We start from the raw sequence: 25615 nt of genomic DNA, 5'->3' as shown, positions 1-25615 counted from the left end.
CAATAAAAAAAGATTTAGACAATGAGCGATGCGTAGTGTAGTGTTGAGCTGCACTCACTGGTCACTTTATTAGGTACACCTTATTTGGACTCTCTTTTGCCTTCAGAACTGACCTAATCCTTCGTAACACAGATTCAACAATGTACTGGAAATATTCCTTAGAGACTTTGGTCCATATTGACATGACAGCATCACACAGTTGCTGCAGGTTTGTCGGCTGCACATCCATGATGCATATCTCCCATTCCACCACATCCCAAAGGTGCTCTATTTTATTGAGATCTGGTGACTGTGGTGGCCATTTGAGTACAGTGAACTCATTGTCATGTTCAAGAAACTAGTCTGAGATGATTCACACTTTATTACATGGTGCGTTATCCTGCTGGAAGTAGCCATCAGAAGATGGGTAGACTGTGGTCATAAAGGGATGGACATGGTCAGCAACTATACTCAGGTAGGCTGTGGGATTGACACGATGCTCAATTGCTACTTATGGGCTCAAAGTGTGCCAAGAATATATCCCCCACACCATTACACCACCACCAGCAGCCTGAACCGTTGATACAAGGCAGGATGGATCCATGCTTTCATGTTGTTGATGCCAAATTCTGACCCGACCATCCGAATGTGGCAGCAGAAATTGAGACTCGTCATACCAGACAATGTTTCTCCAATCTTCTATTGTCTAATTTTGGTGAACCTGTGTGAATTGTAGCCTCAATTTCCTGTTCTTAGCTGACAGGAGTGGCACCCGGTGTGGTCTTCTGCTGCTGTAGCCCATCCGCCTCAAGGTTGGACGTGTTGATGCCTCATCTCTGATGCCCTTCTGCAGACCTCAGTTGTAACGAGTGCTTATTTGAGTTACTGTTGCCTTTCTATCAACTGGAACCAGTCTGGCGATTCTCCTCTGACCTCTGGCATCAACAAGGCATTTGTGCCCACAGAACTGCCGCTCACTGGATATTTTCTCTTTTTCAGACCATTCTCTGTAAACCCTAGTGAAAAATCCTAGTAGATCAGCAGTTTCTGAAATACTCAGAACAGTGCGTCTGGCACCAACAACCATGCCACATTCAAAGTCACTTAAATCACCTTTCTTCCCCATTCTGATGCTCAGTTTGAACTGCAGCAGATCATCTTGACCATGTCTACATGCCTACATGCACTGAGTTGCTGCCATGTGATTGGCTGATAAGAAATTTGCGTTAACGAGCAGTTGGACAGGTGTACCTAATAAAGTTTTGGCTGATAACCCTCAGAGACCAGATTATATGGTGCATCCCCAGTTATTAATAACTTCCTCACACATCAGGATCTTTAACAATCACAGTAAAACCGCTAAATCCTCCCCTCTCACACAACTCAATCTAAACCTTTCAGTTATCAAGCTGAGCAGACAAACACAACAATCAGAGATATTTAAGAGTCGTCTGAGTCTCTGACAGCAGTGTGAAGAGTTTACTGAGAGATCTGCTGATGGCTCTTTCATTCAGACATCAGATGATCAATACCTGCCGCTTCATTTTGATGATCAATTTCTTCCAAACACACACACACACACACTGCAGATGACACACACACACAGAGAGAAATCAAACCATGTGACGAGCTGGAGTGAGGACAGATGATGATGATGTCATTGCACTAAAAACGCACGCATCAGAAAGTGTCATCGACCGTCCTGAATTATACACAGTCCATCCAGTAAGAATGAATGAATGAAGCATTCTGACGCACAACAAGATTAAACACACTGATGAACCACTGATGCTGATCTGCACGGTGTAAAAAAAGAAAGTAAATTAAATTAGCAGTTGCAATTTTTTTATGTAAAAACTTGTAAAATAAATAAATAAATAAATAAATAAATAAATAAATAAATAAATAAATAAATAAATAAATAAATAAATAAATAAGTAAACATTATCTATTTTATACATACATTTAAATAAATTAATTCATACTGTGATATTTAATGTTTCTTATTAAATATTAATTAAAAGTTACAAAAGAAATGTAAATTTCTATGCTTATACAACAGCTCTGTCTGGTTCTCAAATCTGATTGGCTAATAGCCGTGCGATATTTTGCAATAACAGCACATGTACAGCCTCTTCACCCTTGTGTATTACTCCGTCCACATAGAGTGACAGCAGATCAATAAACTCACTACAGTTTGACAAATATTGCAGCTGTTGGACAACATATTGTACTGTTGAGACTTTTTAGGTGAAAATAAAGTTGTTTAGATTGCAACTATGCAGTTTATTTATAAGGACAGTGCCAGAGAGACAGCGCGTTGGCATCCATCAGCCCGTCACTGTGCATAGCAAAGACGGTTGCGCAACATGATGGTGACAGAGACCACATAATAAGGCCTTAGGGGAGAAAAATTCAGTGTTTTCTACAGCTAAACAAATCATTATAAAACAGGCAAGTAATATTTTAAAACCGATCTCTCTCTTTTGTGTGTTGTAATGCTGTATCTGTACCATAGTAATCTGGTAGTATTTGCTTTGGCTTTTTCAGGGTTAATTATTGTGATATCCCGATTGAAACACAGAAATACTGGGAAATCTCTAGATTAATGACATGTCATGCCGTTCAGGCTTATAATCTTAAAATGTGAGCAAAATCACCTGTTTTTTCATCACTTTAGACATTACGCTAGAGAATCATTCAAACACTAGCTTTAAAGTGACGTCGGTGAAGTAGCAACAGTTTCTACTGTTCTGACGTCAGTTTCAGATGTGAACAATTGGCAGGAGCAGGTCGGCCACCAGCTGCATTTTGCTCTTGCATGCGTCGCAGATGGATAAAAGTCTTTTCCTTTGTTGCAAGCTGCCGCTAAGGATGTTGGTAGGAACCTCGCTATCGTACAAAAGGATTTTTATCCATGTTTAATTTTCTTTTTTACACACACGATTTTGCCATCCAACTGTTGTATAAACGCAATATCACACTTTTAGCAGTGCAATATGGCTGTATATCGGCACTGCTGGGGCACCAATGGACTCCGCCTATGGCCCAAGCCAACGCACTCCTCCCACCAGTGCCGATATACAGCCAAAACGCACTGCTATGAATGTGATATATGTATTGCTCATATATTAGTTATATATAATAATTATATATATATATATATATATATATATATATATATATATATATATATATATATATATATATATATATATAATTAGTTTTTTGGGGACCAAATATTACTTAAAATGATCAAAAATAATAAATTAACAACGATCAAATAAATGCTATCATTTTACCCCATATTTTAAGAATTTTATAATAAAACAAAAACAAATAAAATACACTATATATAATATAATATAATTATTTAGAATTTATATAAAATATATATTTATCCAGCAAGGGCACAATATTAATGTAATCTAAAGTTATTGTAAAAATATTTCAGTTAGTTTAAGTAAATATTGTAAAAATTGTAGTTTTCAAATTGATCAAAGTATTCTGTGTAAAATAAAAAAAATTATTAAATATTAATATGCATTAAATATTAAAAACAAACAAAACAAAACAAAACAAAACAAAATAGAAACAATTAAAATAAAATAAAATAAAATAAAATAAAAAAAAAAAAAAAAAAAAAAATAAAATAAAATAAAATAAAATAAAATAAAATAAATCTTAGAATACTTGGTGCATGCTGAAAGTCTGTAAATTAAATTATCAATTAAATTAATAAATAATAATTATTAAATAGGAATAAATACATTTTATTTTTATATGTTTGAAATATACATATATATATATATATATATATATATATATACATATACATATACATATATATATATATATATATATATATATATATATATATATATATATATATATATATATATATATACATATACATACATATACATATATATATATATATATATATATATATATATATACATATATATATATATATATATATATATATATATATATATATATATATATATATATATATATTGCATTTCATGTGAATTCTTAATCAGCCAATAAAGTAGTTTAAATCCACTTTGAGGTCAAATTCCATACAAACAAATAACCATTAGATATAAATGTCATCCAGCCTATCTCATCTCAATCAGATCTCATCATGACTGAATCAAGTTCAATCAATAATAAAATGCACAGAGTAGTTGCTGCCCATACACATTGACTAAAAACATCCTAAACAGATGACTGTAAAGCTGTAAGGTCAGAGTGTTTTGATAGTGTCCTTCAGCAGATCAGTGCAGTGACAGCAGATCCTCTGAGGACTGATATCAAAGTAGACTAAATCCTCCTCAATAAATAAAAGCACAGTCTCGCATTCAAACTCATCTCAGAATAAACGCTGCAGGACGACTGAAACAGTCAAATATTCCTGCTGTATGTGTGTATGTGTATGTGTACTAGTTTTGGTCGTTTACAAGGACAGAAATTTGTATGATGAATGACACTATTAAAGGGTTACCCTATTATGACCCTTTTCACAAGATGCAAAGTAAGTCTCTGATGTCACTACAGTGTGTATGGGAAGTTTCATCTCAAATTACCATACAAATAATGATTTAGTTACAATAATTATTACAGTTGACCAGTTTACTATACTACAGTATTCTGTTCCATTCATTAACAAAGAGTTGTACACATTATACACTTTACTATGTGGTTCAGAAACATTTTAATTATAAATTACTGTAACATTATTTTTTTCTCCATGCGGATATCTTTCAGGCATCACGAAACAACAGATTAAAGCATACAAAAGCATGGAGGCATAGTCTACACTATTATTTACTTATTTGTGTAAGGGGGAAACAGTGCTCCACAATAATAACCGTCTAGTTTTGTCGCAAGGGTTCCATTTCTTTTTTGTTCTGTCGATGAACTTAGCATCAACAAACATTCACCGCTGCTGCGCATCCTGATGTTCATGCTACGGTTGTTTTTTTCTGCCGAAACGCCAGTAAAGACTTTAATTATTGTAAAACAAAACAAAGATTTCATTGCAGTGATTACATGGCAGGGTACGTTATTTATATTCTCCTGGATTTTCTATAAGTGTGCTGGTGTTTGTATCTGATTTTTATATAACACATTAACATATAATACACATCGCTAGGCCTCTATATAACCTTTATTGGTGCTGTCAAATGAATTTAAAAGAACGTTCAAAAATAGTTTATGCACATGGATGTTTTGAATAAATGTTTATCACATGACGGTTTTTCTTTCATTTTTTCAGCCAGATTTTTTTTGGCAACCCCAGATTTAAACAATCATAAACAAAATAAAACAGAAATATTTGGATCTTCTAATAGCGATTCCTGTGTAGAAGAATCACTTCCTGCCCTCCATCTGAATTTCGTGCGTCAAGGACGTCACGTGAAAACCACCTATGGGATGGTTTGCTGCCAAGTGTGACATGGCAGAGAATCAGTATCTCCAAATCTGAGGCCATGGGGCTCCACAAGAAAACGATGGCTTGCCATTTCCAGGTTGGAGGAAAGTCCTTACCCCAGGTGGAGGAATGCAAAGTATCTTGGGGTTTTGTTTACGAGCGAGGGAAGGATGGCCATGCAGATCTGTGCAGCGGCAGCAGTACACTGTAAAAAATGCTGGGTTCTACACAGTTGCCCAACACAAATTGATTAAGTTAACTTAATTGTATTTACAAATTTAAGTGGATTGAACATAAGTTGTCCAAAAAAAAATTCAAACTATAGCAGATCAAATTATCTTCATAATTCGGCTGATAGCCATGTGATTTCTGCAATAACAGCACACGTACAGCCTCTACACTTCGGTGTATTACTCCGCCCACATAGAGTGACAGCAGATCAATAAACTCACTACAGTTTGACAAATATTGCAGCTGTTGGACAACATAATGTACTGTTGAGGCTTTTTTAGGTGAAAATGTAGTTGTTTAGATTGCTACTATGCAGTTTATTTATAAGGACAGTGCCTATTTTAAATATTTATTATTTCTGAGATTCAGCAAGTCGGCGGCTGTCAGCCTGTCATTGAGCAGAGCAAAGACGGTTGACGTTACGCCACAAGATGGTGACAGGAGTCATAATAAGTTCTTGCAGTGTTCACACTAGACGCGGTACATGCGAATAAACAGATGCGTTAACATCTTGAGTTTACTCGCATGATTCGCGTGTCAAATCAGCTTCACAATAGAAGTGGATTCGCGTCATGGGCAGAGCTTCTGTCTGCCTGGTGACTGTAGCTTCATTGCTAAATGGCTGAGATGGATTTTATTGAGAGAATAACTGTGTTTATGTGCTTTACGAAGGCTGAAAAACAGCGACGATTCATTTAGAGCTGTGTCTGAGTCCAGTAGACCCTTTCAGAAGTGCACCAGCTCTGCGAGTTCATAAACTCCTCCGGTAACTTAAGCTGGATGATGGAGGCTTTCAGCGGAGCTTCCGACTGAGCCGAGCCCAGTTTGATAAACTGTTGTTGGTGTCAGCAGGAGAATTTTCCCCAGGACACCAACAACAGACGCTACGTCATAAGCACGCCTCTACAAGAGAAAGGTCCTGATTGGTTAACGTGGTGCAATTGTCCGCTGAATTTCAGATTTTCGAACTCAAGCGATTCGCACGAAACACTCGTTAAGTGCTTCAATCGCGCAAAAATCTCAATAATAATAATAATACATTTTATCTAAAGCCTTTCAGGCAACTCAAGGACAATGTACAATAAAACGAGCAATAAAACAGGGATATAATATAAAAATATACACAACAATAGTGCAGATACAATTAAGTATTAAAAGCCATCTTAATTAAGTGGGTTTTGAGTCTTGATTTGAATAATGTGAGGGAGTCAATATTTCTAATGGCAGGTGGTAGTGAGTTCAAAAGCCAGGTAGCAGAGCAGCTGAACGCTCTATAGCCCATGGACGAAAGACGAGCAGAAGGAACAGTCAAGTGGAGGGAGGAAGAAGATCGCAGGGCGCGAGAAGGAACTGAATTGTGGATGAGGGCAGACAAATATGGAGGGGCGAGATTGTGAGATGGCTTTAAATGTTAACATACACATTTAAAAATCAATTCGAAAATGAACTGGTAACCAGTGAAGCTGCTGCAGGACAGTGGTGATGTGATGAGATGAAGGGGTTCTGGTGATGATACTGGCAGCTGAGTTCTGGACCTACTGAAGCTTACGGAGGGATTTGTGAGTGAGACCAAAGAGAAGGGAGTTGCAGTAATCTAAACGAGATGTGACAAGGCTATGGACAAGAACAGCAGTGGCATGAGGGGTAAGAGAAGGGTGGAGTCGGTGTTGCGTAGGTGGAAGTTAGCAGACCGGGTGATGTTATAAATGTGAGAATCAAAACATAAGGTGCTATCGAGGATAACACCCAGACTCTTAACATGTTTAGAGAGATAAATGGAACAGTCTTCAATGGAGAGAGAAAAGCTGTCAGTTTTGGAGAGTGTTAATTTGGTACCAACAAGAAAACCTCAGTTTTTAAACTATTTAATTTGAGGATGTTAAGAGAGAGCCAAGATTTGATTTCTGCAAAGCAGACTGTAGGGGATGAAGGTGGAAAACAAGAAGAGGGTTTGTCAGACAGATAGAACCAGGTGTCATCTGCATCGCAATGAAACTGTAAGCTATATTTACGGAGAAAATTACCAAGTAGAAGGAGATAGATGATAAAAAGCGGGGGCCCGGGGACTGAGCCCTGGGGTACACCCGAAGAAACTGTAAAATGCTGAGAAGTGAATGATTTGAGTTGAATGAACTGAGTGCGGCCAGATAGATAAGATTTGAACCAGTCAAGTGGGATATTGATGATGCCAAGAGAAGATAGTCTATTGATGAGGGTGCTGTGACAAATAGCGTCAAAGGCCGCACTCAGGTCGAGGAGAATGAGAATAGATATTAGTCCAGAATCAGCTGCCGTAAGAAAGTCGTAAGTGATTTTACTCAGCGCAGTTTCCGTGCTGTGAAGTGGGAGGAAACCGGACTGGAACTGTTCATACAGGTTGTTCTGTTCTAAGTGGGTTTGGAGTTGTGTTGCTACAATTTTTTCGAGGATTTTGGAAATATATGGTAAATTAGAAATGGGTCTAATGGCTCAACTTGCGCCACTTCATTCGCGCCGCCTTATTCGTGTGTGTATCGCGCCGCAGGATGTCTACTCGCATCTTTGCATTGACTTAACATGTAAATCACTCGCGCTTGATGCTTCCCTCGAGTCTGGTGTGAACGCTGCAGTAGTGGAGGTAAAACTCAGCATAATTTCTAACTACAGCTGATCAAATCATTATTAAACAGGTAAGTGACATTCTGAGTCGATCTCTCTCTTTTGTATGTTGTAGTGCTGTATTTATACCATAGTAATCTGCTAGTGTTTGCTTTGGCTTTTTTGGGGGTTAATTACTGTGATCTCCTAAATGCAACAGAGAAATACTGGGAAAACTCTGTAAACTGATGCCATTTCACGCCTTATAATCTTAAAGCGTGAGCAAAAATCACCTGTTTTGTCATCACTTTAGACATTACTCTAGAGAATCATACAAATACTAGCTCTAACTAGCTGACCGTGAGCTGCAAATGTGTATGAATGGCGGAAGAAAGTAGTTCCTTGTACATAAGGATATTTGAGATTCTCAGTGTTTGATTTTCTTTTTTATATAAACGATTTTGCTGTCAAACTGTTGTATAAACACAATATCACACTCATAGCAGTGTGATATGCCTGTATATTGGCACTGCTGGGGCACTAAGGCACTTAGACTGTGGCCTTGAGTCAACGCACGCCTCCCACCAGTGCCAATACAGTGCCAATAGAATAGAATTGTGTTGAACTGATTTTAATAAGTAGTTTGAACAAGCTGCACAAGTTTTTTGTTGAGTGTAATGTGGTCGGAGTAGTTTTATTAAGTGTCTGGAAGATGGAAGTCTGGGGTTCTCTCCTAAAACTGCTGCCCCCACGACCCTGACCCATATAAGCGGAAGAAAATGAATGAATAATAATTAAAAATCTAACACAAGTTTCAAATCAAAGGGAATAAAGTTATGCAGTTGAATTCTACTTCCTCTGTATGCAGGAAGTGTCTGCTCAATATCCAGCAGCACAGACAGAGATCCTCCTCTAAAGCCTGAGAGCCGGAGAGAGTGTGTGAGTAATTCAAACTCTTCAGCGGACACAGAGAGAATTGAAGCTCTGTAGTGACTGATGGACACTGACGGCTGATTGTACATCGCTTTTAAAGCCAACGTGACCTGTCGTTTCTGTCTGCGCTTCACAATATGAGCTAATAACACTCCGACACGCTCCAGTTCCCCTCGCTGACCCCCTGATGATCAGAAATGCTGTAATTATTCCCATTACAATCAGACGGATATCGCTTTCACAGGGTGTGTTGCGGAGATGATGAGACTCAACTGGGTTGTGTGTGTGTGTATGTGTGTGGATGAGATGAGAAATAGCAGCAGATCAGGTATGATGTTTCTTTGATTGGAATCATTGATATATAATATAAAACACTATTAATTCATGTATGATTTATCTATAATTAATATTTATTTAGCAAAGGGCATGATCATATATTATTACAATAAATTAAGCTAATAAAACAAAAAAATAAAATAAAATAATTTTGCTTTTAACTTATTTTTTATTTAAATCTCAAATAATAATAATAATAATAATAATAATAAAAAAATCAAATAATAATAATAATAATAATAATAATAATAATAATAATAAATAAAATAATAATAATAAATAAAATAATAATAATAATAATAATAATAATAATAATAATAATAATAATAATAATAATAATAACAACAACAAATATTTCAGCCAAACTAAAAGAAATAAGACTTTCTCCAGAACACAAATATATTAGGAAATATTATGAAGATGTCCTTGCTCTATTAAACATCACAATAATTTTGCCTTTAATTTTCTATGTAAATATAAATGCAAAAAATAAAATTACATATATCTACAACAGTTCTGTCTGGTTCTCGAATCTGATTGGCTAATAGCCTTGTGGTATTCTGCAATAACAACACACGTACAACCTCTTCACTTCTGTGTATTGCTCCGCCCACATTTTGTTTACGAGCGAGGGAAGAATGGCCATGCAGATCTGAGCAGCGGCAGCAGTACACTGTAAAAAATGCTGGGTTCCACACAGTTCCTTCATGTTGCCAAACACAAATCGATTAAGTTACCTTAATTGTTTTTACAAATTTAAGTGGATTGAACATAAGTTGTCCAAAAAAAATTAATTCAAACTACAGCTGATCAAATTATCATCATTATTAAACAGGTATGTGACACTAAGTCAATCTCTCTCTTTTGTATGTTGTAGTTCTCGAATCTGATTGGCTGATAGCCATGTGATTTCTGCAATAACAGCACATGTACAGCCACTTCACTTCAGTGTATTACTCCGCCCACATAGAGTGACAGCAGATCAATAAACTCACTACAGTTTGACAAATATTGCAGCTGTTGGACAACATAATGTACCGTTGAGGCTTTTTAGGTGAAAATGTAGTTGTTTAGATTGCAATTATGCAGTTTATTTATAAGAATAGTGCCCATTTTAAATATTTATTATTTCAGAGATTCAGCACGTCAGTGGCTATCAATCTGTCATACGGGATCTGTAGAGCTGCGCATTGTTGGATTTGCTCTTCAGTGTTTGGACTCTAAGTAGTGATTATTAAACCACACTGAACTAAGCTACACTGAACTCAAACACTACAAACTGAACTACACTGTTCTTATTTACTATGACCTTTTATGTGAAGCTGCTTTGACACAATCTACATCGTAAAAGCACTATACAAATAAAGGTGAATTGAATTGAATTGAATACTGAGCAGAGCAAAGAAGGTTGATGTTCTGCAAGATGGCATCAGAGACAGCATAATAAGTCCTTAGGGGAGAAAAACCTCAGTGTGAATATCATACTACAGCTGATCAAATGATTATAATACAGGTAAGTGACATTCTAAGGCGAGAAGGTTTAAACTCTGAAAACTGAACTACACTGTTTCCATTCACTATAATCTTCTATGTGATGCAGCTTTGACACAATCTACATTGTAAAAGTGCTTTACAAATAATATTGAATTGATCTGAATTGAATTGAAGATTTCCTCAACACATTTCTAAGCATAATAGTTTTAATAACTCATTTCTAATAACTGATTTATTTTATCTTTGCCATGATGACAGTATATAATATTTGACTAGATATTTTTCAAGACACTTCTATACAGCTTAAAGTGACATTTAAAGGCTTAACTAGGTTAATTAGGTTAACTAGGCAGGTTAGGGTAATTAGGCAAGTTATTGTATAACGATGGTTTGTTCTGTAGAAAAAAAATATACCTTAAAGAGGCTAATAATTTTGACCTTAAAATGTTTTTAAAAAAATTAAAAACTGCCTTTATTATAGCCGAATATTTTTTATCCAGAAGAAAAAATATTATCAGACATACTGTGAAAGTTTCCTTGCTCTGTTAAACAAAATTTGGGAAATATAAAAAAAATATAAAAAAATAAATAAAAAAGGGGCAAATAGTTCTGACTTCAACTGCATATATACATAAATATGAAACAAAAATAAATCTATTATATATATATATATATATATATATATATATATATATATATATATATATATATATATATATATATATATATATATATATATATATATATATATATATATAATATATATACTATTATATATAATAGATTTAGATAAATAAAGCTATGTTTCCATCTAAAGATGCAAATTAAATTTATATGCAAAACTGGAATATCGCATAAAAGATGAGCGAATAAATTAGTGTTTCTATCCAATGAGTCAAAATCGTCACTTCCTGATTAACTGGCACCTCAAAAGTAAAAACAGAATTTGCTATGGTAGAAGAAGCTGCGTGAATCTTTTCTTCATTTAATAAATGACTTCAGAAAGACAATGTCGACACGTAATGAATGTGTGTTGGCGTTTGAAGGCGTCAGAGCACAGACACTCTTGACAATTCTGGAGGTCATTAATAATATAATAACACAAATACTGAAATGTTCACGGCAATTTAGAACGACCTAAACAACATTTCAGATGTTTTTCAATGTGTTCAGCCTGCTGGTTTTACCATTCACACACATTTTCATCATCACAAGATCTCTAATAACAACATCACATGACCTGTTTCTAATGCACATACTGGAATTTGTTTGGTAAAAGTGTTTCCATCGTAATTTATGCGCTTCTTTTCTTATCGAATGAAACGTTTATCCTACTCAGTTATGTGCATATGTTTTTTATGCTCATTTTCAAAACTTATTCCCATTATGGCGTTTCCATCAACCGTTTTTTGATGCGCATATCCAAAATGCACATAAAAATAGGTGGATGGAAACATAGCTTGTGATGATTAAAATAAAATGGGCTCTCAGGCAGCAAATGCAGACTGAATGGATATCTCTTCAGTGTCTTATTATACTTGAACAGAATAACAAAAAAAAATTGAGCAGAAAAGTGGGATTGTGCTCACCGTGTTCGGCGGTCTGAGGTTTTGCTGCAGATGTGCTGAGCAGGAACGTTTCTCCACTTTTTGGCCTCCACTACCATTGCCTCCGCATCCACCAAACCAAAGCCATAAAGATGACTGACTACACACACACACATGCACACAATGAACACTGCCATCACAAATAATTTAAGGTGAATATCTATATATTTGGATGGAATATTTATATGGATGAGTGAATATCATATATTTAGCATGTAAAATTAAACTAAGCATTGGAGAATTAAAGCTTGATGTTCACCTTTGTGTCCGGCTGCATTGGTTTTCCAGTCGTTGGCTTTCAGATGAGCCTGTCTGGACGTCTTGACCAGCAGATGCTGAACATCTCTCCAGGTTATCAAAGGACTGAGAGATGAAATGGGAAAAGAACAGACAACATTTCAGAAGCATTTCCAGCATTATTGCTCTGTTGAAAATGTACCGTCCTCTCCAGAACAGCAGATGTTTCATTATGATTTGTCCGGGATTGAATTTAGAGTGTACTGTTCTGCTTTCCATCTGAGAGGCTTGTACAGGTTGTGAATGCTCCTTCACTTCACTGTAATAGTTGTTAGTTGCAACTTTTTTTCCACACAGCTCTTTGTGCTTTACGTCGCTTTATTTCACTTCAGCTGTTATTGTTCTGAGAGTTTCATGCACAGACAAACATGGGAAGATGTAATAAGTAAGATCACAGTATATTCAAAGGAGTGGTACGCTTGCTCAGGCTTCAAAATCACACTTTATTTTAAGGTACAATTATAGGCAAGTACTTAAACTGAAGTGTTACATGCTAATGTAAATTAGATTTGAGAGATTGGACACATACAGTTGAAGTCAGAATTATTAGCCCCCCTGAATTATTAGGAAGGAAGTGGATTAAAAGATTGGATGAATAGATCGATCATGTGGATTTGGCAAATGGAACGATAGATGGACAGATGCAATGATGGATGCAAGTAACGATGGATGGATGGGCAGGCAGGTGGATGCAAGTAACGATGGATGGATGCAAGTAACAATGGACAGAAGGACAGGTGGATGGAGACAAGTAACGATGCATGGATATGTGCAATTAACAATGGATGAATGGATGGACGGACGCAAGTAATGATGGATGGATGGATGGATGCAAGTAATGAGGGATGGATGAATGGATGGACGGACGCAAGTAACAATGGAAGGATGAATGGATGGATGCAAGTAACGATGCATGTGTGGATGGATGGGATGGATGGATGGGATGGATGGATGCAAGTAATGTTAGATGGATGGATGGATGGATGGATGGATGGATGGATGGTTGGAAGTAACAATGAATGGATGATGGATGGATGGATGCAAGTAACGATGGATGGATAGATGGATACAGGTAACGATGGATGAATGGATGGATGCAAGTAACAATGGACAGAAGGACAGGTAGATGGATGCAAGGAACAATGATGGATGGATGGATGGATGGAAGAACGGATGGATTGATGCAAGTAACGATGGATGGATGGACAAGCAGATTGATGCAAGTAACGATGGATAGATGGATGCATGTAACAATGGACAGACGAACAGGCAGATGGATGCAAGTAACGATAAATGGATGATGGATGGATGGATGGATGCAAGTAACGATGGATGGATGGACAGGCAGATGGATGCAAGTAACGTTGGATGGATGGATGAATGGATGCAAGTAACGATAAATGGACGATGGATGAATGGACAGGCGGATGGATGCAAGTAACAATGGATGGATAGATGCAAGTAACAATGGACAGAAGGACAGGCAGATGAATGCAAGTAACGATGGATGGATGGATGTATGCAAGCAACAATGGATGGATGGATGGATGGATGGATACAAGTAATGATAGATGAATGGACAGATGCAAGTAATGATGGATGGATGGATGGATGGATGGATGGATGCAAGTTACAATGGACAGAAGGACAGGTGGATGGATACAAGTAACGATGCATGGATAGATGCAAGCAACAATATAATTAACAATGGATGGATAGATGGATGGATGCAAATAACAATGGATGGAAGGATGGATGGATGTTAGTTACGATGGATGGATGATGTAAGGATGGTTGCAAATAACGATGGATAATGGATGGATGGATGCAAGTAACGATGGATGATGGATGGATGGATGGATGGATGCCAGTAACAATGGATAAATAGATGGATGCAAGTAATGATGGATGGATAGATAGATGGATGGATGTATGGATGCAAGTAACAATGGATGGATGGACAGGCTGATGGATGCAAGTAACGATGGATGGATGGATGGATGCCAGTAACAATGGATGAATAGATGGGTGCAAGTAACGAAGGATGGATGGATGGATCGATGGATGGATGGATGGATGGATGGAGGGATGCAAGTAACGATGGATGGATGGACAGGCTGATGGATGCAAGTAAAGATGGATGGATGGATGGATGCAAGTAACAACAGACAGAAGGACAGGTGGATGGATACAAGTAACGATGCATGGATAGATGCAAGTAATGATGCAATTAACAATGGATGGAATGGATGGAATGGATGGATGCAAGTAACAATGGACAGAAGGACAGGCAGATGGATGCAAGTAACGATGGATGGATGGATGTAACAATGGACAGAAGGACAGGAGGATGTATACAAGTATTGATGCATGGATAGATGCAAGTAATGATGCAATTAACGATGGATGGATGGATGGATGGATGCAAATAACAGTGAGGTAACAATGCATGAATGGAAAAGTGGAGCGATGGATGGAGGTAAAAATGGATGGATGGAACAATGGAGTGATGGATAGAGGTAATAATGGAACAATGGATGGATGTAATGATGGATGGATGGATGGATGTAACAATGGGTGGATGGATGAATGGAAGGATGGAACAATGGATGTATGTAACAATGAATAGATGGATGGAATGTTTTACAGGCTAGGTGTGGAATGAAAGTGTGGATAATCAAGTAATGGATGGATGGATGGACGGATGGGCGGGTGGATAAGTGGATGAATGGATGAATGGACAAATTAAACGTGACAGGTTTGGGTGTGGAATGGATTGAACAGAGAGTGGCTGGAGAAAGAATGATGGATAGAATTTTGAATAGATGAAGATATGGATGAAATAATGGATTAATGTTCAGATGAGAATAAACGGTTTCTTTAAAGCAATGAATAAAAAGGAGTTTGAAATCAAATGCAAATATTAAAAAGCATTGTAGTTTTCTTCAAATTCAAGTAAAACTCACTTTGCCTCCAGAGCGAGAGCGATGACTCCGGCCACCATCGGTGCAGACACTGAAGTCCCCGTGTGTCCGTCAGTGCATCTCTGACGCAGATCTGTGGTCACCTGATACCAGAAATACAGAACAAATAAACACTTAACAACCTCAGAGAACTCACCATGCATGAGTCTGACATGAAAACACAAAACATCTAACACTGCAAAACTCCATATATTAGTTAATAAAAGTTACAAGCTTATTTCTACACTGTAAAAAAAAAATCCTGGCTGCCTTAAATATTTAAGCTGAATCAAATTAACCCTGAGTCCAGTGAACTTATATTATGTTAAACTGACTTAAAACAGCTGGCATAACTTATAAAATTAAGTTGAACATGATTAACTTAGTTACAATGAACTAAAAACATATGCTGTCAGGACTAATTGTTCATATTTTTCAGTGTAGGCAGAAATACTACACAAGATCAGATGGTGTGAGATTATTATGATTGTTTATAAAATAATATCTATCTATCTATCTATCTATCTATCTATCTATCTATCTATCTATCTATCTATCTATCTATCTATCTATCTATCTATCTATCTATCTATCTATCTATCTATCTATCTATCTATCTATCTATCTATCTATCTATCTGTCTATCTGTCTGTCTGTCTGTCTTTTATATTCAGTATTTAAGAAAGTGTTAGAGAGATGAAAGAGTGTGTTTTCCACTTAAAGGTGCAGTATGTAAGTTTGACTCCCAGTGGTTAAACTAGGTATTGCACTCCTCGAGCAAAACATATTTTTACACTGCTCCTCCTCTGACGATTCCACATAAGCGCAGGTTGCCAGATTGATATGAGTGTGCCTGACTATCGAGCCTAAAGGATGATTTGAACTGTTTTCTAACTAAAAGCAACGGTACGCAATAGAAGGAATATTTTCAATATTAAAAGGAGTTTTTGTCCTAACCAACACCTGAAATTTATATTTTAGAAACGGCGACCGGCTTCCTCACAGGTGAAAAACAGGATAAACTATGATCACCTCAGGTACACCTCATGTCCTTTATTCCGTGTTAAATGCTTATGATGTGAGTTTGAATGCCATTTTACATGACATTTATTGCTATACTACTGAAAGCAGCAGCAGATAGTTCACCTCAGATCTTGAACATGAAATAAACTGTTTGAGATCGAACTTTAGATCTGTGACTCCAAACCAACACATATCAGCGATTAAGCATCTACATTTAATAATGTTAAAGAGGTTTAATATGTATTAATTAGATTCTAAACTTTACCATTTCGTTGGAGTGCAGTGCGTGCACTATTTTGTGCTTCTAAATGGCTGTATTTAAACACTTCTGACGTGTTTTGTCTGGTGTTGTTGGGACACGGGGGTTACAATGTAACCTGCTCACCTAATGTTTACATTCATAATATTTATATTATTTGCTAATTAATAACCACCTATTGTGGAACTCTGAATCTGCATCTCATTTCGGAGTCTGCTACTGTCCACCGGAGGTCGCATTTCAGTCATGGATGCACACTTTAAGAGCCTTCATGACTGAATGAATCAAATATGCTGTTTTCCACAAAGGGAACCCATGATGCTTAAATGTAATTGGCTAAACTGGCATTGGGCAGGTTAAAGGGACCAAAACAAAGACAGCAGTTCTGGCATGTAACGCACATTTTCAAAGCAGAATATCTGACTTCGGCATTGCTTTTCAGATAAACAAGCATGTCCACTTAGCATGTTTCTTAAATATCTGCAAACATATTATGGCGTTTTTATGCTTTGTGAGAGTCAAAAACTTACAAACAGCACCTTTAAAATAAAGATGAATAATGATGACTTTACAAAAAGGAAAAGGCATTTAAACAGCATCCTCTAAAGCAATGCTCTTTTGTGACTGTGCTGGGACGATTGGTTTTTCTGCAAAGTGCTCTGTAAATACTCTGGTTTTCTGGGAAACAGCAGGTCACACGCACAGAGAGCGAGCGCTCGAGTGTGTCTTCAATCAAACATCAGCTTGATTACACTGGCGTTTCTCTAAAGAACAAACATGAATGGGGTCAGTGGCACCAATGGCGTCCTGGAGAAGATGCTCAGAGATAAGAGACACATGCTCTCCTCCAATGTGTGTTTTAAAGGAAATAAACAAGGACGTGCTGGACATCTACATGATCTGATGAAAATAACTATGTTTCAATCCAAAGATGCGGATTAGATTTATGTGCGAAACTGGAACATCACATGAAACATTTGCTTTATTTGCAAATGCGTTATGCTATAATACACATTTGTTCAAAATTCTAATTAGCATTTTTGATTGAAACATGGTGCGCTATGCAATGGGCTGGATTGATTGAGTTTTATTAGTAGTATGTTGTGATCATGTCCAATAGTCACTGCTTTACAGATTTTAATGATATATTTAGGATCCATTTATTCATTCATTCATTTTATTTTCGGCTCAGTCCCTTTATTAATCCGGGGTCGCCACAGCGGAATGAACCGCCAACTTATCCAACAAGTTTTTACGCAGCAGATACCCTTTCAGCCGCAACCCATCTCTGGGAAAGATCCATAAACGCTCATTCACACTCATACACTACGGACAATTTAGCCTACCCATTTCACCTGTCCTTCATGTCTTTAGACTTGTGGGGGAAATCAGAGCACCCAGAGGAAACCCACACCAACGCAGGGAGAACACGCAAGCTCCACACAGAAGCGCCAACTGACCCAGCCGAGGCTCGAACCAGCGACCTTGTTGCTGTGAGGCGACAGCACTACCTACTGCGCCACTGCGTTTAAAAACAAAAATACATAAAGGAAAAAAAGAGGGGCGGCACGGTGGCTGAGTGATTAGCACTGTCGCCTCACAGCAAGAAGGTCACTGGTTCGAGCCTTAGCTGGGTCGCTTAGCATACTGTGTGGAGTTTGCATGTTCTCGTCGTGTTGACGTGGGTTTTCAAACACATGCACTATAGGTGAATTGAATAAACTAAATTGGCTATAGCGTATGAGTGACTGTGGGTTGCAGCTGGAAGGGCATCCGCTGCATAAAACATATGCTGGATATAACCCTGATAAATAAGGGACTAAGCCAAAGGAAAATGAAGGAAGGAAAGAAAGGAAGAAAGAAAGAAAGAAATAAAGGGAAAGGAAGAAAGAAAGAAAGAAAGGGAAAGAAAGAAAGAAAGAAAGAAAGAAAGAAAGAAAGAAAGAAAGAAAGAAAGAAAGAAAGAAAGGGAAAGAAAAGGAAGAAAGAAAGAAAGAAAGGGAAAGGAAGAAAGAAAGAAAAGAAAGAAAGAAAGAAAGAAAGAAAGAAAGAAAGAAAGAAAGAAAGAAAGAAAGAAAGAAAGAAAGAAAGAAATAAAGGGAAAGGAAGAAAGAAAGAAAGAAAGAAAGAAAGAAAGAAAGAAAGAAAGAAAGAAAGAAAGAAAGAAAGAAAGAAAGAAAAAAAGAAAGAAAGAAAGAAAGAAAGAAAGAAAAAAAGAAAGAAAGAAAGAAAGAAAGAAAGAAAGAAAGAAAGAAAGAAAGAAAAAAAGAAAAAGAAAAAGAAAGAAAGAAAGAAAGAAAGAAAGAAAGAAAGAAAGAAAGAAAGAAAGAAAGAAAGAAAGAAAGAAAGAAAGAAAGAAAGAAAGAAAGAAAGAAAGAAAGAAAAAGAAAGAAAGAAAGAAAGAAAGAAAGAAAGAAAGAAAGAAAGAAAGAAAGAAAGAAAGAAAGAAAGAAATGCTACCAAAATCTTTACAGTGATTTACACAAGGCATCCACTAAAATGTAATTCAGTGCAACAACAGTTTATTTACCAAAATTACTGTCAGGAATATTGATAACAATAATCATGTGATGACATTAAAATATTCTGTACTCTTACAGTTATTTCAAGCCAACTTTGAGATTTTAAAAAATGGACCAGACAGTAACTGTGGCATAATAGGATAAAAGTGTAATGGATATTTTTAATATATTTTTTTCTTTTAAATTTTGCCATGGATGCAAAACTAGAAAAGGAGACCTATTCTGCCCCATTTTATAAGATGTAAAAAAAGTCTCTGATGTCCCTAGTGTGTGTGTGTGTGTGTGTGTGTGTGTGTGTGTGAAGTTTCAGCTCAAAATACCACACAAATAATGTTTTATAACACTTTTAAACTGACCCTTTTAGGCTTTGATCCTAATTGTAGTGTGTTACATATTTGTGTTATTTGTGCTCTGTTTGTGTTTTCTCTCTCTCTCTCGCTCTGTTCTCCCATATCTGCTTTCATTATTCACAGGTTGCGTTCATTGGTCTATTCAGCTGTCAGTCATTTCTCCCCCGTCATTCTTATGTCACATCCAATAAGCAAAGACCACCCATCATAAAAGCGCGCGCCAGACCACTCTCCAGCCCCTCTCTTTTCTCTTTCTTATCTTGTTTTCTTGTTGCGTTGCGTTACGAAAAACCCCGTCTAACTGTGCATTTTGTTGTTGCCCGTTTCTGTGTGCACGTTATCCGTCCGTTATTCATATATCACTCCATTTCTCTGTTTAACGTTGTTTACGAGGCTTGGATGAAGCGGACAGGTAAGAAGGTCACGTGACATACATTTTGCAACACTTAGGACTACTCTTCTGTATAGTACATTAGGTTAGGGGCGAGCGCCACCCCTTGTACTTTTGGATAGATAGAGTAGACCGTAAGGACTCGGAAGACTCTTCGCGTGCTAATTATTTTGTTTCACATAGTTAGTTAGCTAGATGCTTCTGGGAAGTTAGATTTAGTGTGGGTTTTGTTCTTTTCGTTCCTTTAGCGCCGCCCACGTCCCTTCTGCCAGCTCTCCTGTCTTTGTATTTGTCTCAGTGTTGTAAATATTGTAAATAGCATATTTTGCCTTACTTTGTTTTCTTTATTTTGGATTTATTCGTTGTTTTTGTTCACTTTTGGGAAATATAAATAAAATCACAATTTTGGTATTATTTTGGTTGTCTTTTGCTCTTATTCACTGTTTGTATAAATATATTTTAATTACTCTTGAATGTCAAACCCCACCATCCCCTGGACTAACATCAGGGGTTTGTAACACAGTGTTTTTGTGACTGTCGCTTTAAATTCAAATGAGATTGTGCTCATGTCAAAAGAGGGCGGAGCTAAAATGCCTGTGTGTCAGCAGTGGTGTAAAGTAACTACAAATACACAAATTACTGTAAGCGAGTAGTTTTTCCTCGGTAATTGTAATTTACTAAGCAGTTTTAAAAATGTTTACTTTTACTTTCCCGCTTCCAGTGCTCTATTGGTACATTTACTCCACTACTTTCCTTCAACCTGCAGACAATACTTTATTTTTTCTTGTCTATGGGGATTAGAAAATGTCCACCCTAAAATCAACCAAATATCAACGTCTAATGATGTTACAGCTTGACGTTGTGTGGACGTTACCACTATGACGTCTATCGAATGTTGGATTTTGGTTGCAATACCTGATGAATAAATGTCAGTATCTGACGTCAATATGACTATAGGGATGGGTCTCGTTAAGGTTTTAACAGCATTACTAATTTTATTGATACCACTTATCGGTTCGGTACTGTAACGGTTCTCTTACAGTTACTTTTTGTAGTGTTTTTTATTGAAGCAAAATACTAATTGAACAGAATTAACAACACTTTGTTTTATCACTACGTATTTAATATAAAATAAAACTAAACCAACATTTGTAAAACAACTAAAGATTTTTTCCTATAAAAGATTGCACAATGGTTTGAAGGAAAATGACTCTGTTTTTAACCATTCTTCTGGATAAAAAAAAATTATGCTACTGTAAGTAATGTTTATTCAGCAATAATTCCCCAGTACCGATAGCAGAACCGTTAACGTCAGAGCTTATCGATGCTTCAGTATTTTATAATTTAAAAAAAGTACTGAGTTTCGGTACCCATCCCTAAATATGACGTTAGTTTAAGATGTTGGCTCGTCGTTGGATTTTGGTCACTTTCTAACACAACCTAAAATCAACCAAATATCAACGTTATTTGACATAATTATTGGACATCTAAATAACGTTGTCCTTAGACGCTGGCTAGACATTGAATTTTGGTCACCTGACATCACAACAAATCTGTCACGGTTGCAGGTTTGTGCGCTTTCCGGAGTGTCTGTTTTGTCACGTGGGTTTGTTTTGTTTTGGTTGTCCACGTGTATTTGTTATGGTCACGTGTCATGCCGGTACTCAGCTGTTTTGATTAGCTCGACAGCTGAGGTTCATTAGTGTGTCTATATCTGGGTAACAGTTCTATGTTTCCTTGTCAGTTCGTTGTGTTTGCTCATGTATGTCTGTCTGTGCTCAGGTCTGTGAGGAGTATCTGCTGGACCTGATTTCGTCTGTCTGTCTCCCGGTTGCTACCACCCTTACCCCTCGTTCTCTCACTCATTTTTCCCTGTCCTGTCTGGTTATTTTGACTGTGTCAAATAAACTTTTTACTTGCATCTTTGGATCCTTCCCCGTATCTTATAACAGTGACAAAATCTAACCTAATGTTAATGTCTTATGACGTTGAGTGCCTGCTGGGCAATAACTTAATGCACTACAGAATGTTACGTTTACACACATCCACAAATTACACATAAATGCCCCAGCTTTTTACAGCGTAACACTTTCTACTCACTACTCTTGAGTACTTTTAAGAGGGCTAATTTTTACACATACTTTGAGTAATATTTATAATAGATACTTTTACTCTACCTGCACTACATTTTTAGGCAAGTTATGGTACTTTTAATTAAGTACGATTTTTCAGTACTCTTTCCACCATTGTGTGTTAGCATAGTGGCAGATTCAAAAACAAGACGAAAGTCATATGCTAATGAGGGAGAGATTGTCACTAATGGGCGGGGCTTTCCCGCTTTGATGACACGTACATCGCAAGAAAGTCAATCGAAGTGTTTCTGCAGACTGTTTTTATAAAGTGTGATCATAAACAAAAGAATTAATAAATGTTGATTATTAGAGGCTGGTTATATTCACACAATGTTGCCACACAACTGTGTTTAAACCCCTTATAAAAGTGATTTTTGCATAATAGGTCCCCTTTAAAACTGGTTTTCGTGCTCTAATTTTTACATAAGAATATAGGAATCACCATATTTCTAACACTAAACCTAATAGTGTGTGTGAAATGAAAGATAAACCTGTCATGCGTGTGCAAATCAGCTCTTAAGCCCACAAAAAATACAAACCAAACCCCACAGTATTCACTCTAAAGCAAAACCTCCTAAGCTGCACTGCTGGAAGAGAAAGCAAACACACAACAAAATTACACAAATTCTCCTCATCCTCCTGACTGTGCTTTTCCCCTCACGTACGCCAGCCAGACTCAACATTCAGCCCCAGCTTTTCTTCATTTTTATCAATAGATATTTATAGAATAAGCTATAAAAACAACATTGTGTCAGCTGTATTAGCGGGATCTGAGAGCATCAATAGAAGTCTGAGTTTTGGCAGATCACCATTAAAACCCATTGACAGCTGCATTTCTGGACTGACAAAAGATGACAGATCTGTCCTTCAGCGTCAGGATTTCGCACTCATTTCATCATCATCAAGGCATAAATACATCAGAATGCTTATAAATGTAACAACACAAACTCTAAAGTAAGATATTTCTAGGTGTGGATGTTATTTGCAAACATGCGATGATCATATGCATGTTTTTAAGCCCAAAATTGGAGGATTTTTGGCATTCCTTTTTTATGCTTTATCTAAGACTTTCAGTATTTCTCTTGGATCTATATTTGGCAATTTTGGATGATTAAGAAAAATTAATTTAAAATTATACATATAAAATAAATAAATAAATAAATATAAAATAAATATAAAGTTAAATTACATTTAAAATAAAAATAAACATAACTAAATTAAATAAAAATAAAATTAAAGTAAATAAAATTTTTTAAATTAAATTAAATTAAATTTAAAAATCTCTTAGTCTTTTATACCTATTCCTACTTTCTGATGACTAATAAAAAAACAGTAATAATAATAATAATAATAATAATAATAATAATAATAATAATAATAATAATAAATAATCATAATAATAAAATGTTTAATGAAATATAAAATAAATTAAGTTAAATAAGTTAATAAATAAATTTTAGCATTCTGCCAATTTTGAATGGTTTAAAAAAACAAATAAATAAATAAATAAATATAAAATAAATATAAGATAAATAAATATTAAATTAAATTAAATTAAATTGAAATTAAATAATTTTTCAATAAATTAAAATTAAATTAAATAAAAATGAAAAATGTAATTAAATGAAATAAAAATAAAATTAAACTAAAATTAAATTAAACTAAATAAAAAAAATCTTAGTTTCCTATACCTCCTCCCACTTTGACATGACTAATAATAAAATAATAATAATAAATAATAATAATAAAATATTCAAGTAATATAAAATAAATCAAGTTTACAATAAAAGGCTCCACAGACAAAATGTATTTTGTTAAAAAAAAAAAAAATATATATATATATATATATAAATAATTGCTTTCTATGCTAACTTAGTTATGGCTGAGGGTTGTTTACCCTTGTACTTGTCATACATGAATAAAAAAATTGTTTTAAAAATAAAATAATAATACGCACGAAAGAACGTAGGAATGAACGAAGGAATGAAGAAAGGAAGGAAGAAAGGAATGAACGAATGAACGAAGTTTTGTTTCTCACCAATGGCTTAATTGGTTTGGGACTTGTAGAGCTGCGCATTGATGGATTTGCTCTTCAGTGTTTAGACTTTCAGCAGTGAAAATGAACCCACACTGAACTGAACTAAACTGAACCTAAACTCTGAAAACTGAACTGACACAGTTTCAATCTACTAGAACTTTTATGCTGCTTTGACACAATCTCCACAGTAAAAGCGCTATAGAAATAAAGATGAATTGAAATAGAATTGAATGAAGGAAACAACGCGTCCATATCATTCCTGTCAATTGCCTAAAAGCTCACTTTAATACTGAAGGTTACACAAAAAGAAAGAAAGAAAGAAGGAAAGAAAGAAGGAAAGAAAGAAAGAAAGAAAGAAAGAAAGAAAGAAAGGGGAAGATGTCAGTAATAATGGAGATGAACTGTAGGACACGATATGTTTCATCTAGAGGAAATGACCTCATAAATCAGAGAGCATGTGTAAGACAACAAGGACATAAGGTCGAGGAGATGACAGAGATTCATGCTTATAGGGGTCATTTACTGGAATAATTTGTTTTTTTTCTTGCTCTTGTGAAACAGAAAAGCTCAATCTCCTTCAGTGCATCTGAGCTGGGTTTGATTGAGGACTCAACAGCATTGTAATATACATTCTGCACATCTGGTAGAACATTAATGTCGTTTCTTGTGGTTACATCCATGAATATGAGCACTGGGTAAACACATACTACAGTTTCATGCTTCTTATAAACCTGGAGGCTCACACGCATAAGCTTTTAAATTTAATCTTGATCCAAAATCAATTGTGCAAACAGTTCTGACAACACAAGACTTGAATTCTCAATGCCTCGCAACCAGTGTTACGGTACTCTTAATGCTGGAGCGCATGACATCGAAAACGCAAAGTAGTCAGACTCTATCTGTTGTTTTTGCTTTTTTAATATCATTATTATTACTTATTTAATATCATTAAATAATTTATCATTATTTATTTAATATCACTACTAAAATCAAGCACAAAATTGTTCTACATATTTATATTCAATTATTCAAATGTTTGTCTA

At 35.9% G+C, this 25615-nt stretch overlaps 1 protein-coding gene across 1 annotated transcript in view; it reads right to left on the bottom strand.

Annotated features, from left to right (window-relative positions):
* The window catches only part of pcsk6 (proprotein convertase subtilisin/kexin type 6), a 171957-nt gene that overhangs the window by 76952 nt on the left and 69390 nt on the right, over positions 1-25615 (bottom strand). The window contains exons 8-10 of the mRNA XM_056462598.1: positions 15861-15961; positions 12857-12960; positions 12580-12697 (exon numbers count right to left, since the gene is read on the bottom strand). Coding sequence (XP_056318573.1) covers positions 12580-12697; positions 12857-12960; positions 15861-15961 — 323 coding nt within the window. The remainder of the gene's footprint in view (positions 1-12579; positions 12698-12856; positions 12961-15860; positions 15962-25615) is intronic.

This window comes from Danio aesculapii, chromosome 7 (genome assembly GCF_903798145.1).
Source record: "Danio aesculapii chromosome 7, fDanAes4.1, whole genome shotgun sequence".
In the NCBI taxonomy this organism is placed as follows: domain Eukaryota; kingdom Metazoa; phylum Chordata; class Actinopteri; order Cypriniformes; family Danionidae; genus Danio; species Danio aesculapii.
This window is presented reverse-complemented; position numbering and strand designations above follow the sequence as displayed.